Source organism: Gordionus sp. m RMFG-2023, chromosome 1, assembly GCF_954871325.1.
Source record: "Gordionus sp. m RMFG-2023 chromosome 1, tfGorSpeb1-WG-v2, whole genome shotgun sequence".
Classification (NCBI taxonomy): domain Eukaryota; kingdom Metazoa; phylum Nematomorpha; class Gordioida; order Chordodea; family Parachordodidae; genus Gordionus; species Gordionus sp. m RMFG-2023.
The window spans coordinates 28,510,573-28,529,429 of record NC_088775.1 but is presented as its reverse complement, the minus strand read 5'-3'; the positions used below and the strand labels follow the sequence as shown (position 1 = coordinate 28,529,429).

General features: G+C 25.9%; 1 protein-coding gene across 1 annotated transcript in view; it reads left to right on the top strand.

Moving 5' to 3' along the window:
* The window catches only part of LOC135924871 (NEDD4 family-interacting protein 1-like), a 51,596-nt gene extending 43,897 nt beyond the window's left edge, over positions 1-7,699 (top strand). Inside the window, exons 4-6 of the mRNA XM_065459999.1 lie at positions 5,256-5,380; positions 7,023-7,080; positions 7,192-7,699. Coding sequence (XP_065316071.1) covers positions 5,256-5,380; positions 7,023-7,080; positions 7,192-7,253 — 245 coding nt within the window. The 3' untranslated portion in view covers positions 7,254-7,699. The remainder of the gene's footprint in view (positions 1-5,255; positions 5,381-7,022; positions 7,081-7,191) is intronic.
* Positions 7,700-18,857: the final 11,158 nt, after the last annotated feature.

Sequence of the window (18,857 nt, the reverse complement as noted above, 5' to 3'; positions counted from 1 at the left end):
TAATGATCAAAATATTTTAATAATATCAATAACTCTTATTTTGATTAATTTATTGCTCAGAAAAATTCATAAACAATTATTTTGTTACTTGTTGCTGACGATACATTAAATTTGGTCCGGAAGTGAACACATATATGTTTTTTTATTGGGACTATAAGTAAAATGTTTCTTGGAGAAACTTATAATTTTCATATTGTAAAATAAAAATGAACAAAATCTAAAATAACTCCTTTAGAAAAATAACATAAATTATATAAAAAATTATATTAATTGAATAGTAAAGCAAACTTAATTAATAGAAGACCGGTCCTGACTGTGGTCCTTAAAAAAGATCGGTTCGTTCCCGGTCTAAAACCGATAGACCGGGCAGCGACAACTGACAACCAATTCCCATCCCAATTATTTTCAAAATATGGATAAACCACTTAAAATCATAACCAGACCAGCGATTCGTTTGCCTAGATAAAAAAATCGAAAAGGAGACCAAATTAGAGGTCTGCAATGGGCGAATTTTTAGCCCATCCGCCCATACCTTGGGCGGGTGTGGTCAGGATTTCAAAATTGGAGGGGGGGGGTGTTAAAAATTTTTTAAACTGGCGGGCATTGGCAGGTGATTTTTTAAATATTTTTTCAGGCGAAATGAGCAGAACAGACTTCGATTCATTAAAAATATTAGTTTTATTTCATAATATTTCATATTATACATGTTTAATTAAAAATACATTAAAAAAATAAATAAATAAATAAAGACCAATTAAGCCATTAAAATAATTTTTAAACATTAGGCGGGCTGGCTGGTTAAACAAAATTTGTAGATAAATGGGCTGGCGGGCGAGAGTTTAAATTTTAAAAAAATTATAAGTGAGCGGGGGCGAGTTAAAAATTTTAAAATAACTAGTGGGAGGGATTTTTAGCTAAAACCCGCCCATCTCTAGATCAAAATTAACCATTTAATAATCGATCCAATGGACGAAAAATACATTAAAATGGTAGCAGAAATTAACAGTTTAAATATTGAAGGAGAGATAGATACTTGCGCAAGCATCTTCATGTTTGGTGTAAATACCTTTCAAGATAAGTTATTCCACCCACAAATAACGCCATCCACAAAGTCAGATCATACATGAACTATTATAGCACATTAAGGAATTATAAGTGCTGTGATATAATGATAAATCTCAATTCCTACCGATAATCGTGAGCAACGAGGGTAACACGATTTTTGAAGAAGAAATAGACTGAGGTGATTTAGGAATGTTGAACGAAAGATGATCGGGCAAAGAAATGTACCTTGAAGATGACGGGGATTTAATAGATGGCATGAGAAAAATGAATTATACAAATAACGAAGCTCATCGTTGTAAAAAATGGAGGAGGGTAAGAGGGGAAAACTGGTTTATTTGGTTAAACCTAGAAAACCACGAACATGGAAGAAGAAAAATAATAATAGATGGGCAAAAATAATATTTGTTATGTAAATTTTTAAAAAAATATTAAATTTTTGATCAATTTTTTTTTCCCGTATATATTGATGTAAGGTGGAAAGCAAAGGGGTATTACAAAAAAATATGCCCATTTTTTCTACTTTTTACGAGTATAACAGGTCTTAAAATAACGAGTAATTAATAAATCACTAAACCTAACCGGAACATTTATAAATAGAGAGTGGAATTAGTGTCCTGCAAGTCAGCCCGATCTCGGCTTAAATAAAAAAAAATATGCTTGGGCGTATTAAATAAAGGAATATTTGAAAAAATATAATAGAGATTGTTGGTTTTGCATCTTTTATTAAAAAAAATAAAATGTAATAATTAAAATTTTCTGGGATTAGGAGTATCGAGTCGTCAACTTGAGTCGACTAGAGGACGAGTATTTCAAATTAGTTACTATTAATTAAAACATTTAATCTTTATTTTTTAACTTTATGAAAAATGCGCTTAATTTATATTTTTAGAATAAAAATATCAGGGCCTAAATGAGTAGGGGTTCAGCCTTGAAAAAATTAATTAATAAAATTGCCGAAAATATTTTCTGGGCTCTAAGGGGAAGCCCTGTTAAAAAGCATTATTTTATTAATTCATGACGAATCAACATTATATCTCAAAAACAAATAATGTTAAAAAAAAATTAATAAAAATAAGAACATTATTATAGCTAATTTTGCCCTTCCTCACCAGTTTTTTTGTCTATGTTTATTGTTGCAGATTCTAGAAGGAGAGGGGTTACCATACTTATAATAAAATAACTAAGCCTGTTGTTATATACTATAAAATCCGAATTAAATGAGAGAATAATTTATCCTCACTCCGAATTTAATTAATAATTATTAAGATCATGAATTGAAGAGCAAATTAATTTATTAAAATAAATAGTTACTTAATAATAGTGAAGGTCCGGTCTTTGGTCCGGACTATACCGATATCCTCGGACCGGACCACGGACCGGACCACGGACCTTAAGAAAAAGATCGATCCAGACCGTAGTGCTAAATAAAAAGACCGGTCCTGGACCGGTCTTTTTATTTGTTTAAAAAACATATTTTTTTTAACCTAATTTAATTTCTTTTATCATTTTATTAAATATAAAAGCATTATATAAACAATAAAATTTATCCAATGGTATTGAAGAAAGTGATTTTGTGCTTGTGGATGGCATATTAAAATTAAGAGTAGATTGTGTTTTTGTACCTAATTATTTTATTAAGAATAAGGTTAAGTTATTTTGACAATGAATTATTCAGACAGTTTCTTAAGAAAAAATAGAACTATATAAATAATAACCAAAATATTTAATAATAATACTGCTTATTTTGATTTCATTATTGCTTAAAAAATTATAAACAATTATTTTGTTATTTGTTGCTGACGATACATTAAATTTGGTACTGCAGTGAACACATACTCTATGTTTTTTATTGTGAATATAAGTAAAATGTTTCTTGGACAAATTATGGTTTTCATATTGTAAATAAAAATTAACAAAATTTAAAATAACTCATCTAGAAAAATATCATAAAATAAAATATACAAAAAAATAATATTAATTGAATAATAAAGCAAACTTTAATAAAAATAAAAGGCCGGTCCGGACCGCGGTCTAGACCGTAAAAATAAAAAGACCGGTCCGGACCACGGTCCTTAAAAAAAGATCGGTCCAGTCCCGGTCTAAGACCGATAGGACCGAACCGTTGACCTTCACTATTTAATAATCAATTATAAAACAAAATAAATAAAACTAAAAATATAAAAGCAAAATATAAAGTAAGCATAAAATTTTTCTTTTCTTAATTATTAGATTTTCGATATAACTATCTTACTAACTTTAAACACTAAAATTTACATACTATCAATAATAATTTCATATAATTGCCATTAATATGATTACAACTTCAACATTTTAATAAATTATAAATAACTTTTATTTTCTTTCAATACACGTCTTTGACATATACTTGCAAGTTAATTTTGTGTCTGCACAAGTGCAACAGCAGTCATTATTCAACTAGTTTTTTTTTTCATTTTGGTGAGGTTAATAATTTAACTAACTTGGTCAATTTCATCTTTTAAAACATTTAGTTCTATCATCCCATAGCATTCCCTTGGGTACTTGGAAGTCATTGATGCCATATTTTCGTATTACATCTATGATTTCCTCTGTCCATGCTGATCGTAAAATCGAATTGACTACTTTATTGGGTCCATTTTATGAATACGAATGAAGCATTATTCGATATTATAATTATAAATAAAGTTCTATTCTAATTATTCGAAAGAATTTTATATATTTAATATTAATATTTAATTTATAATAATTTTTATTTCTAAATGACAAGTATTAATATGTCAAAAATATTTTATATAAATGTATCAATACAATAACAATAATTTAATTGTTTTACAAAAAATATAATATTATAAAAAATGAAATTAGAATAATTAATGTATTTTTCTAAGAAGTTGCATTATTAGGTTGCCACCCCCCCCCCCCCCCACATTGTTTTATTGGAGATCTTTAAGATCACTTATTGGAGTCCTTTAGCAATGTTACATTTTTTAATGATTTTGCACTTTTTTTATAAATAAAAATTGAATTATAACCATTCTTTTTAAAACAATATTAATATTTTTCTTTCGAATTATCCTTTATGGTGAAATATTGTATACATTTTTGGGAGAGAGTCGGGAGTTTATTAGCTAGTATTGTATTACGGGGGGGGGGGTGAAGTATTTGGGACAGTGACCTTAGGCAGTACTATCTTCAAGGAGGGGGAGGGATCGACTGAGTTCGATGGTTCGGGATTTTCGGAGAAGGTGACAGGAATACCAGATTTTGCGGGCATTTTGGTAATTGTATTAAACACTACAAAAATAGTGTAAGTACCAGCGGCACTACATTGTAAGGTAACCGCTGTCTCTTATTGGATCGTTACATAACCGTGACGGCACCCGCCGCACCTCCGAATTATAGCAGATTTATAATTACCTAATCGCGGGTCGTCAGGTCGTATAAATAAAAAAAATTTTCGGAGAACAGCCCATGTAATGTTGTGTATAAATCGTGTTTCTGCTTTGCATTTGATTTTATAATATATGTGGAAATTCTCAAAAATTTTAAAAATTAGAATATTGTTGCGTCATGTCTAGAAATATTCCAAGATCATAGGCGTAGCCAGGGAGCCCCCCCCCCCATGTTGTGTTTTTAAAGAAAACACGTTGTCCATTAATTATCCCTTTTGTTTTTGTGTATATCATTGTTCTGTACCTTTTTTTAACACATTACAATTTATAAAACCTAGTTATGATATTTTCTTCACTTGAAATTGGTCCAAGGATTTAAGGATGACCATTATGTATAAAATCTTGATAATAATACTTTATTGAATCGCTTTTTTATATGATAACAATAGTTGTTGTCAACCCTCTTTTAGTATATAAATATGTGAAAATTAAGTAATAATGATCATTAATTAATTTTTTTGTTTTTTTGATAAGCAACGACGAGAAAAAATGTTTTTACATAATTGGAATTAATTCTTTTTTTTTGATATAAACTACGACGAAAATTCTTAAGTACTTATAAAAAATATTAAGATGACATTAGAAATATGGTAAATTATTAGTTGTACATTCATATTTTAAGGGTATCGAAATTATAAGATCTAATTATTAAACCTAAGAAATCTTCAAAACTACACTACAAAACCAAATATTCATTCAATGGTTACAAAATTAAATTTTATTTTTTTAAAAATAAAGTCGCCTTTATTTTCAACTGGATCGGGTTTTTGTTCGCGATATGCGTATCCCAGACGATTGCCGGAAGATGCGGAGCTCTCTCGGGGTTCGGTTTGTCTATCATCAAATGGACATTCATTGTCAAAGTTTTCGAAATTGTTTTATTTTATTATATTTCGTTCATAACTTTATTTCTAAATAATATCAGATTATTTAATAGATGTCTTATTTTTAAATAACTTTAAAAAAGAATATAATTTGATAAAAAAATATTTTTTATAATTTATAAAAAAAGATAAATTATTGCAAATTATGTAATCATTTTTTACTATTTATATAGTTACACCTTCACCCTATCTATAACTGAAGAGTCATTTTAAATATTGCATACTGCTTTAATTTGAAGAAGAAAAAAGAATTAATTTAAAACCTTTTATCTAATAATACAAAATTCGTGTCTTTATAAAATAAGAAAAAAATGAAATTTTTGTTAAAATATAAAGATTAATGGTATATTCCTAATCTTTTCCCCCATAGATGAACTCATTTCCTATTGATCTAATATTAAATAAGTGAAATAATAATCCTAAAATTTATTACTTTATCAAATGGCCACTAAATTCCTAATTAATATCTGTTTTATGAACACAATACAAAAAATACAGTATTGATTTATACTGACCATATTTTTCAAATCATCAGGATTCTTTTTTAAATTTCATGCACTAGTACTCACTAGTATTGTTAAAAAGCTCGATTTAGGTCGATTTTTCAAAACTGCCAAATTAAGATTTTAGCTAAAATAATATTATGTAAATATAGAGATTTGGCAAATAGATTAAAATCTTTAGGCTTACATAATGTTATTTAGGGTATAATTTTAATCAGGCCGTTTTTTAAAATTGACCCGAATCGGGCTTTTTAACAACACTAGTACCAACCGATATTTGGATCTTAACGCCCTCCGCTTAAATTGCTTTTGCACTACTTTAATTGTAAATGTTATGTCCTCCAGTTTTATATAAAAAATATTGCCATATTAACGATTTGCCCATTCGAATTATAGTTGGGTACTTGCTAAATTTCGGCTCAAATCGGATAAAATCCTTTAATATTAAGGCGTTTTAATTTATAGTAGTTTCTTTCAAATTTGAACTATTAACTTTCTAAAAAAAACCCTAGGCCAAAACGATCTTTTTCGGCTAAAAATATAGTAATAACCCAACTATAATCAAAATGCTTAATATAAAAAAAATATGGAATTTATAAAAATATATTCAACTTTTTTTCTGTGCTGTTAGCACCCTGTTTTAATTCATTAATTTTTTTATATAAATAACGAACAGAAATTATCACAGGTTAATTATGATGAATATTATATATTGACCAAATTATATTTAATGCAAATACTATGGAGGATTGTTAATTCACGTCCGGCTTCTAGATAAGCTTATTATTTATATACTATACATAAAATCGGAATGAAACTGAACCATTACGACACCCCGATTTTAAACGTTGAATCGATTCACTGTATAAGAACCATAATGGGAGCATATATTCGAGTGAAGAAATCTATAAAATAATAAAAATATATCATGTAATGCTTGTATCTTACCATAGAATTACCATATCAATTTGTTTTGGCGGCCTTTTCTTAAACCATTAATTTTTGTTTTCACTTTTTATGAATAACGAGATACGTTTCCCATAATATGAGGATATAATAAGGCTACTATATTGCATTCGGCTTCATTAATCATATTTTATTGGTAAAAAAATCAATAGCATTCTTTAAATTACACATCGGCTGAAATTTGGTTGTGGTGGCTTCTTATAATACTAGGTAATCTTAAAATTTATTCATTTTACTAATAATCAATGATTTATCTTTTTAAAATTATTTTACGATTTCATACGATTATTAAAAATACTAAAAAAATTTACTATACATTAGGAGCTTTACTCTTTTGCAAAGGTTGCATTCAATATCTGCAATCAAGACCTTTCGCCCTATAAAACCTTAGCGCAAATTCTTGGAATTTAGATAATGGCATTTGAAGACATTACATAATTAGATGAATTATTTTTTATTTTAATAATATTATAATGTATTTGTTTTTTAAAAATTAAATTATAAAAACTAACGCGACATTGCTTCTATTATTTTCTCACCTTTAAAAAATCTTACTTCACAAAATAATTATTCACTTTTTTTTTGCACCATTCCATCAAACGTGTTTATTTTATGCTAAAACATTAATTGAGCATTTACAATTTCATTATCAAATAAATAACTTAATCCATCCTTCCCCAACATTATTAGCACTATGTATTACGATTCACTATAAAGTTACGTTATAATATAGAAATTATTTATTAATGGGCTAATAATTTTAGAAAGGCCTAAAATATTATATCTATTTTTTGTTATATTTATCTCGTTAATTATTATATCACCAGCAATTTTGTTTTCTTTAAAATAAATGCTTTATATCGTTAAACTATTTCAAATTATAAATTTTTTATTATTATAAGGTATACAAAATTGTGTCACTTAATTTTTTAAACACTATTATTTTATGATATTATTACAATAACGCTGTTAATTTTTTAAAACTATTTCGAGACTTCGGCAAAATAATTAATGTTTTAAAAAATATATCTAGTTTCTTTAAAAGGAAAGAATTTATGTTGTTACTATTTTATTTTTTAAATATACATAATAAAATATTAAAGCATTAATGGTATGCGCAGGCAGCTTAACTCTAAACGCAGCCAGATTTTGAGTCAAAAATTCGACTGAGGCTTAAGCCAGTTCATTGAGCCATATGAGGCGGCTGGTTCGAGTAGGCTCAGGAGTTGACTCAAACCGGCTCAGAAGTTGGTTCAAGCCAGGAGTTGATTCAAGCCAATTTTTGAGCCGAAATTTATTTATTTGAGATTAGTGTTGTTAAACGGCTGAGCCAAGCCTGCTTAGCCCTAAACTCATCAGTTTTTGAGCCTTATTAGCCGGCTGGCTCGAGTCCGCTCAAGCCGGTTAAGGGGTTGGCTCAAGCCGTCTTTTGAGCCGAAATTTATTTATTTGAGATTAGTGTTGTTAAATGGCTGAGCCAAGGCGGCTTAGCCCTAAACTCAGCCAGATTTTGAGTCGAAAATTCGACTCGCTCAAGCCTGCTTGGGAGTTGGCTCATGACGACTTTTGAGCAGAAATTTATTTATTTGTGGTGTTGTTAAACGGCTGAGCCAAGCCGTCTTAGCCCTAAACTTAGCTAGTTTTTGAGTCGAAAATTGACTCAGGCTTAAACTAACTCATTGAAACATATGAGTCGGCAGGCTCAGAGATGGCTCAAGTCGGCTCAGGATGAGTTCAATTTTGAGCCGAAATTTATTTATATGTGATTGAGACATTTGAAGCGCCACGTTTTGAGTAAAAAAATAAATTCATAATCAAGCTAGCTCGATGGGCAACATAAATGGGCTAGCCGAAGTTGTTTCAGAACTTTGAGGTCGCTCACTTGTTTATTGACAACTGCATTAAAAAACTATATTCTACCTAGTCTGATTCATTTTTAATCATTCTTTCGTAATATTTTTTATTTTGAAATTTATTATCGTCTAATATAATTTTTTAAAATTATTATTTTATATTAATTATTAATGATAAATAAAAATAAAGTTAATCTTAAAAAAAATAAAAATAATGAAGGCATGGAGGAAATTTAATCACTAATTTGTAACTCTTGTTTGAAATTTGAATTATTACTTTTGCAAAGTCTGATTCATTTTTTATATTTTATATCTATTATAATATTGAATTTGTGTTTTTTATCGCATAATGTAAATTTTATTTATACTTATCCCATGCTATAAATGGAAAAAAACAGACAAATTTGGAATTTGTAAATAAATTAAACCCCATATATATTTTATTTTTTATTTATTTTTTATACATGTTAATATTTTATAGGTATAGAAATTAAAATAAATCATTTTTTTCTTTTAACCTAAAGATATTTTGATAATTAATCCTTCATTAACTCAACATTTTATTTTTTCATAGAATTTATGTAAATATTAATTAATTTTTTTTATTAAACATTTTTAAAGGTGGTTTTTATTAATATTAAGTATTGTTTATGAATTTTTAAATGTGGTCTTAATATCAATTATTTTATCAGATAGCTGCAGAAGTATCATTTGCATGGCTTGAATTTAAAAAAGAAAAATTTCGTCCCGGCTCCTTTGAAAAAAAAAACCTGGCCAGGATTTTTTTAAAAATATTTAAACATAGTACGAGCTTTATATATTCAGGGCCGGCCCGTCCCTACTTTTTAAATGTTTTAGGTCTAACAGCCATCTTTCAATCGTTTGAGTTGATTATTGAATATTTCTGTCTTCAATATCAACAAAGATTTTATTTTATATTATATATACATTTTGTCTCCTGTTGGAAAATCCTCTCGTTGAGCCACTTAAGTGGGCTCCAGAACTCTTAGGTAGTTCACGTGCTTATTTTTAAGTTACAAGTATAAAATATTTAAAAATTCTTCCACTCCAGTCTTGTAATTTGTTTTGTATAATTTTATGAATAATATTTTAGTTTTTAATATAACTTATACATTTTAAGAAAATATTAAAAACATCAAAGATTAATTTTTCTTTAATGCCGCTTCATCTATTTTACTTTAATATTTTTTATGTAATTGAATCAGGTAAAGAATGCATATATTTATATAATATAAATATATTACTTAAGAATATAACCTGGTACTGTTGTTAAATGGCTCAGCCAAGCCTGCTTAGCCCTAAACTCAGCCAGTTTTTGAGCTGAAATATAGACTCAGATGAGACAGCTGGCTCGAGTCGGCTCAGGAATTAGCTCAAGCCAACTTTTGAGCCGAAATTTATTTATTTGTAATTAGTGTTGTTAAACGGCTGAGCCAAGCCGGCTTAGCCCTAAATTCAGCCAGTTTTTGAGTCGAAAAATTAACTCAGGCGACCAGCTTATTTATATTATATTATAAAATATGATTATATTATAAAAATAGATTTATTTATTTCATGTTTTTTTAATAAAAAATGATGATATGCTACTATTGTAATATTATTTTTGTTAGAATAATTTATTAGTGATTTTCACGCCCAAAATTTTAAGCAAAAAAAATCTTTTGAAGTTCAAAAAGAATTTTGAAGATATTTTGATTTGATAAATATTTTAAATCTTCTTTGTAAATAAATCATTTTTGAGAAATTATTTTGTGAATTTTATTGTAAATAAACAATCTTTTAGGCGAAATCTTTTAGAGTTTTTTTTATCATCTTTGTAAAATTATCTATTTTTTTAAGTATATTAAAAGGGTGGTTTTTTCAAAATAATTTTTTTTTTATAAATTTATGTTATTTTATATGATCTTTTTAAGGATAATATTTTAATGTGACAATTGTTATATTCCTTATTTTTTAACATTTTTTGATAAATTATAAAGTCAATGTGACAATTATCATAATCAGTATTTAAATATTAAATTTTTTTGACGCTAATGGGCAAAAATATGAATTTTTAACATGTTAAATTTAAAATTTTTATTAAGATAATATAAAAGTGACAATTGTCATAATCGTTTTTTATACAAATGGGCAAAATAAGTATTGTTATTATGTTAAATTAAAAATTTAGTGAAGATATACCATAGATAAGTGACAATTATTATAATCTTTATTTTTAAAGTTTTTTGACGGTAAATGGGCTAAAATAAGTATTGCTAATATGTTGAAATAAAACTTAAGTAAAGATGTACCCAAGTGACAATTGCCATAATCGTTATTTTGAAAGTTTTTGAATTTATTTTACGTAAATGGGTTAAAATATATATTGTTAACATGTTAAAAAAATTTCATGAAGATGTAGCATACAAAAGTGACAATTATCATAATCTTATTTTTAAAGTTTTTTGACATAAATGGGTAAAAATATAGAATGTAAACATGTTAAATTAAAATTTCACGAAAATGTAGCATAGAAAAGTGACAATTGTTATAATCGTTATTTTTAAAGTTTTTTTGACGTAAATGGGTTAAAATATTTATTGTAAACATTTTATATGTTTTTAAGTTCTTTTCATAAAAATCTTACCCTGAATTCAGACTCAGCTCGATTTCACCGTGCGTAAAAATTTACTAATTGTAAATGCAGGGTATACATTTTAATAAATGTAGAATTAAAATATATTAATTAATAAGATTGTGAGTCCATATCTTAAAAGTATATAAATTAACATGAGTTACAACCCTCTTTAGTAATCACTTTGTATATTTTTATCAAATTTTAAGCAGGATAAAAGGGACAACGATAATGAGCATGAAAATTGCCATTTGTTTTTTGTTTCGCCAAATAGAGCTAACACATTTCTCAAAAGAAATAAGTTAAAGAACGAATGTGGTAATTTACACTTTTCTGAATTATTTAAATAAAATTTAAACAAAATATTTTTTTTTGAATGATTTCTCAAAAATATATTGAAAAACTTTAAAAATAAAGATTATGACAATGGTCACTTTCCTATGGTACATCTTCATGAAATTTTAATTTGACATTTTTACAATCTATATTTTAACCGATTTGGGTAAAAAAAACTTTTAAAATATAACGATTGTGACAATTGTTACTTATCTATGGTATATCTTCACTGAAATTTTATTTAAACATGTTAGCAATACTTATTTTAACCCATTAACATCAAAAATTTTTTAAAAAACTTTAAAAATAACGATTAGGATAATTGTCACTTCTTAAGGGTAAATTTTTACTAAATATTTAATTTAACATGTTAACAATACTTATTTTTGCCCATTTGCATCAAAAAACTTTAAAAATAACGATTATGACATTGCCACTTTAATATGTAACATTTTAATTGAAATTTTAATTTAACATGTTATAAATATTTTAGATTTTTAGGTTTAAAATAATTTTATATTTTGTTTGACCATTAGCGTCAAAAAATATAATATGTTTAAAAATACCGATTATGATAATTGTCATTTTTCCAAGGAACATCTTCATTGACTTAATAATTTAACATCTTTACCATGTAAATATTAATTTTACCATTTTGTGTCAAAAAATTTCAAAAATGTTAAAATTAAAGAATACAATTGTCACATTAAAATATTATCCTTAAAAAGATCATATAAAATAACATAAAAAAGTTTAATATAAATATTTAAAAAAAAACTGTTTAGAAAAAACCACCTCTATACTTAAAAAATAGATAATTTTACAAAAATTATAAAAGATTTCATCTAAAAGATTGTTTATTTATATAATAAAATTTCCAAAAGAATTCCTCAAAAAAAAGATTTATTTATAAAGAAAATTTAAAATTCTTATCAAATCAAAATATGTTCAAAAATCTTTTTGAACTCATAAAATATTTTTTGCTTAAAATTTTGGGCGTGAAAATCACTAATAAAATTATAAAAAAAATAATATCACACAATAGCAGCGTATATCATTTTTTTTTATTAAAAAATATCAAATAAATAAATCTATTTTCATAATATATTATGTTTAAAAAAAATTTTATAAACATAAAAAATAAAATATTATTAAAAAATATATAAGAGGAAGTACACGAATTCTCGATTTTTATTATATTCTTTTAAAATTTTTAAATAAATATATTTTGGCTCAAAATTAGATTCGAGCCAACTCCTGAACCGGGTTGAGCCAACAAAAAACTTGGCTTTTAACAACACTAGCGCAAGCCTAATATTGTTAATCCATTTATTATGTTTGATTAGACTAGGGTATATGAGCGTTAATTATTATTTGATATATAATTTAATTTTCATTTTAATTATATATGTAAATATGGATATCCATACCATTATATAATCTTTACCTGTAGTTAGTGGTGCAGCGCGCAATATAAAAAAACTTGTATTAATTGTGATCACATCTTATAATCAAGGTTCCACGTCATTACAGAGAAACCATTACAGAGAAAACAATTACAGAGAAACTTATACAGAGAAAACCATTAAAGAGAATGTCGTTTAAAGAGAAAACAATTAAAGAGAATGTCGTTTAAAGAGAATTTTTTTATAGAGAATGTATTTTACAGAGAAAACAATTAAAGAGAATGTCGTTTAAAGATAATTTTTTTATAGAGAATTATTTTATAGAGAATGATTTTATAGAGAATTTTTTATAAAATTTTATTTAAAGAATATGATTATATTATAAAAAATGTTAATCTATATAATATATAACATTTTTGTATAAATTTGCGTAATTATTACTTAAGGTGTGCATATTGTTTTTCTGGCCAGTCAAAACATAGTATGTATTGACTGGCCATATACTATGTGTTGACTTTTATTATAAAATATTAAATATTTCGATATGTATTAAATACTTACAAAAGACCAATCTTACATCTCATTTTACCATCATTTATTTAATACATTAATATCTTAATTATCTTTTTGCTAAACTTTCTTAAATTTGTTCATCATTTGAAATAAAGTGAGTTTTTTAGAAAGAGATACTAATTTTGAAAGAAATCGGTCCAATAGATAAAATTTAATTTTTTTATATCATTATATTTGGTAGCATTAAAATAGAGTAAAATTGACACTGCAAATCTCTATTTTTGAATTTCAAAATTACACCAAAAGCTCAATAATTATTTTTGAGAGCGTTATAAATTTTTTATAAAATAATCATATTCTTTATAAAAATTCTCTATAAAATAATTCTCTTTAAACATAAAAAATTCTCTATAATAGTTTTCTCTTTAAACGACATTCTCTTTAATTGTTTTCTCTGTAAAATACATTCTCTATAAAATAATTCTCTATAAAAAAATTCACTTTAAACGACATTCTCTTTAATTGTTTTCTCTGTAAAAGTTTCTCTGTAAAATACATTCTCTATAAAATAATTCTCTATAAAAAAATTCTCTTTAAACGACATTCTCTTTAATTGTTTTCTCTGTAAAAGTTTCTCTATTAAATAATTCTCTATAAAAAAATTCTCTAAACGACATTCTCTTTAATTGTTTTCTCTGTAAAAGTTTCTCTGTAAATGTTTTCTCTGTAATGGTTTCTCTGTAATGACGCGATACCTATAATCAATATATGTTTATAACAGGTGTTGTAAACGTTACTTCAAAAAAGAAACTCGTTATGTCTGAAAAAGGGAACGCGTTACTCGTTACCTTGTGAAAAAAGGAACGCGCGTTACTGACTATTCAAAAAAGTAACGGTTACTCGTTATTAAAAAAATAGAATATATAAAAATTCAAATTTTCCCTATAAATATAATATAAATAAAATTATGTAAAAAATAAGAATTTATATAAAATTAAGGAATAATTTTATTTGAAAAAAGCTTGTTCATCGTCAAAAGAATCTTCATTAGATCCTCATCCAATCTTTTTATTCTTTATTACAAATTAATCTGTATGTGTGTTATTTCCTAAAGCCAAGTTTGCCTTTTCTTTGTCAAGATCTTTTCTCAAACCTAAAATAAGTTCAAGCTTCCTTCCTTTGCGGCATCTAGTTTTACAAGAGTCATAGTGGGTGAATTATTACTAATATATATTCAATTGAAGTAAAATATTATCAAAATATAAATTGTGAACAACACTTCAACTGTATATATTATATTATCTTTGTCTTGTAGAATTGCATTAATAAGTGGCTTACAAAATGAAATTATTCAAAGCCATTTAATTATAGTAGGAGTGAGATCCAAATGATTTTTCTTCTCTAAAATCGAAAGAGCCGTAGGAAAAGGATCCATAACTTATAAAATCATATATATAGCTATTCTAAATTTATCTATGAACGACTTGTCATTATCTGAAAATCTCTGTAATATGGATTTATCACAAGATTCGACATTGTGATCATTCTCCTTAATAACACTATACCAATTTTTCGGAGTTTTAGTTTCTTAAAAATGGCTGCATAAGTTTGGAGGATGCCATGTTTATTCCACAATTGAGGTTAAAATTATGAGTTGGGACACAATTTACACTTACAAAGTGTAAACTTTGTGTAAGGTTTCATATTAAAGGTAAGGCAGGCTTTACTCATATTCAGAAGAAAATGTACAATTGTTCTTTATAAAATAAATATTAATGAGAATATAATTTTACATATGTTGTATTCCATATCAAATCAACTGAAGATTCAACCCGACCCTCTTCGATTTTTTTTAAAAATTTGCATGATGGTAGTATATACACTAACTAGCAATAATATAAAATTTTAATTCTCAACTCAGCTTACTTCATGTGAGATATGGCCATCTTTAGAAACGCGAAAAGTTCAAAATACACCATATTTAATTTTAAATATCTCAAAAAGTAATTAAGCTATAGGTATAATTTAAACTTTATTAAATAACTCTAGAATAGCCCTTTAATATGATATAAAATTTATTATATTGAAAATAATTTTATTACCAAAAACCGGAAATAGAAAACCGGAAATGGTTATAAAATAAAAATTGCCCTTTTTTTTTCTTTCAAAATTTTTTAACAAATAGACATTATATATCTTAATATTTGTACAAAATCCTAGATTGGGACCATAACTGGGCCAATAGTTATTACGCTTTAAATATAAATAGTATGGCTTAAATTCTATATTATACGAAATGAGTAATTATTTTTTTAACAAAAGTGATAATATTTGTGAATAATAGTATTAAAACTGAAATCCGAACCCCATCTTAAGATTTATATTCGCCCCCCCCCCAAAAAAAATTTTTTCTTAAATTCGAGATTTTTGCTATGAGTGAATTATGTCGATTATTTTCTTTGCCGGATAAAAAATTATCTTTGTGATCATCAGAAATATATTTTCATAAAGATTATTTTCTACTTATAATTAATTATCAAATAAAATAATTATCATAAAAATCAAATTCAATTCCAACAGCAACAGCCGTCATTTTTATTGATTAATTTTATAAAGCCATTTTTCTAAGAAAATTAAATTATCGGTATTCATTATCCAATTTATTTTTAATTTAAAATAATTATATAAAATTAATAGCTATCTTTTATTCCTTACCAAAAAAATTTAAATGTCTAGAAAAGTTATTTCTATTCCAGTAAAGTGCTGTAAACCCTTTAGAATAAAATCTCATTCAGTACGTTACGATCTTAGAAATGCTTTACAATGGATGATAGAAGTGAATTCTAGCTCATCAATTAATCAAAAAATTTGTAGCTCTTGCCGGAAAAAATTAAAAAAATATTCAACAAATCTGATCTTACCTTTTACTTCTACGATCCCGATCACATTACCTTCTATTTTTAACTTACCTTCTACCTCAACTATTAATGAAACATTTAGCGATTCTGAACCTGATCAACCATGCAATAATCCAATCTCTTATACATATTTTAATACTTCAATTTCAACTTTAAATGAAACTTTGCCATTTTTAGGGGAGACACCTATTAAAAAGAAAAAAAATATCCTGTAAATAAATTTTTGAAAATTCAGGGAAAATTTAAAAAAGTTTTTAAAATAAATCTAGAGGATCAAGCAAAAAAAGATGAAGCCGAAATCATAAATCAACTGAAAATTTGCTACAAGTTCTTGCAATGAAAAAATACAAATATTAACAGTTTTACAAATCTTGGACTCTTGATAAAATTGAAAAGGAATTTTCAACCACAAATTTTATGGCCCGGACAGCTAAACAATTAGCTGAAGAAAAGGGTGTTTTGTCAAACCCAAATATCATAAAACCAAGTAGAATAATTACGGATGACATTGCAAATAAAGTAATAGAATTTTATAATTCTGACGAAAACAGCAGACTTATGCCACGTATGAATAATTTTATATCAATGAAAGTTAATGGAAAAAGGAACCAAGTACAAAAAACCAATCTCGAAAATAGATTTTTAACGGCCAAACTAATTCCCGGGACACAAAAATATCATTCATTTATTCCAATGGAAGGAAAAATGAAAGTCAAACGTTTATTCTAATTCATTAGATAATTTAATGTATGATATTATTTAATTTAATATGTTTATAACAATATTAATTTTCCATTTGATATTCATGTAATATAAATAATTAGCTAAATAAAGTTATAAATATTTTTACAATTATTTTCTCTCTAAAATAAAATCGCTAAACTTATGTTAAATATGACATAATGTCTACTAGTGGACTCACAGCCCGAAACATTTATAAAAAAAATACAATCGGCTCGATCATAAAGGAATTTTCTTTTTATTTGTTTCTTAAATTACTATATATTTGGTATAATTTAGGATTTAAGCCATACTATTTATATTTAAAGCGTAATAACTATTGGCCCAGTAATGGTCCCAATCTAAAATTTTGTACAAATATTAAGAAGTATAATATCTATTTGTAAAAAAAATTTGAAAGAAAAAAAAGAGCAATTTTTATTTTATAGCTATTTTCGGTTTTCTATTTCCGGTTTTTGGTAATAAACTTTTTATTAATAAAATAATTTTTATATCATATTAGAGCTATTTAATAAAATTTAAATCATGCCTTCAGCTTAATTACTTTTTGAGATATTTAAAATTAAATATACTGTATTTTGGAATTTTCGCGTTTCTAAAGATGACCATATCTCATGAAGTAAGCCGATTTGAAAAGTAAAATTTTACATTTTTATTAGTTAGTGTATATACTACCAACATACAAATTTTTAAAAAAAATTGAAGAGGGTCCGGTTGAGAATTGACTTTTTTTGGTTGATTTAATATGGAATATAACATATATTTATTGATTCAATATTAATTTAGATTAACAATCTTGACTAAAAATTTAACAAGGAAAATTTAAAATAAAAAACAAGGAATAAGGAAAATTTAAAATAAAAAACAAGGAATAAGGAAAATTTAAAATAAAAAACAAGGAATTTGATGGTTGATGTGAATTAAAAGCTCGGCTTAAATTATTTATAAAATTTAAAACTAAATAAAAGTAATTTATGATACAATAAAATTTGTTTTCCCAAATTTTTTTAAGAAAAATTTGAAGTAACGAGTAACATTTTGCGTTACCGTTATTCAAAAAGAAACTGTGTTACCGTTATTACTAGAAGAATGTAACGAATGGAGTTCCTTTTCTTCAAGGTAACGCCGTCAGTAGCGACGTTACTCTTTGACGTTAGTTTAGAACACTATTTATAATAGTAGTTTTGGCCCTTATCCTTAAGCGTTCAAATGTGTCAATATTTACATTTACATTACTAAAACATACATATATGTAGTATTGTTAAACGGCTGAGCCGATTTTTAAAAACGACGGACACAATATTTTATCCAGATAATTATTACGCAAGCCTGAAGAATTTGCTCATAGATGGTAAAAAGTTTTGGTTATCTATTAACGAAATTTCGAGACTTATTTCAGGTCAAAATATTGAGTTAGCTGTTTTTAAAAATCGCCTCAAATTTAGCCATTTAACAGCAATACATATGCTTGCTAATCAGCCCATATTATATTTTAAATAGATTGACTGGTATATAAATATGTTAATTTTAATTAAAAAAATTTCAAAATATTTTTATCCATGTTTTATTTTCAAATATAACTATC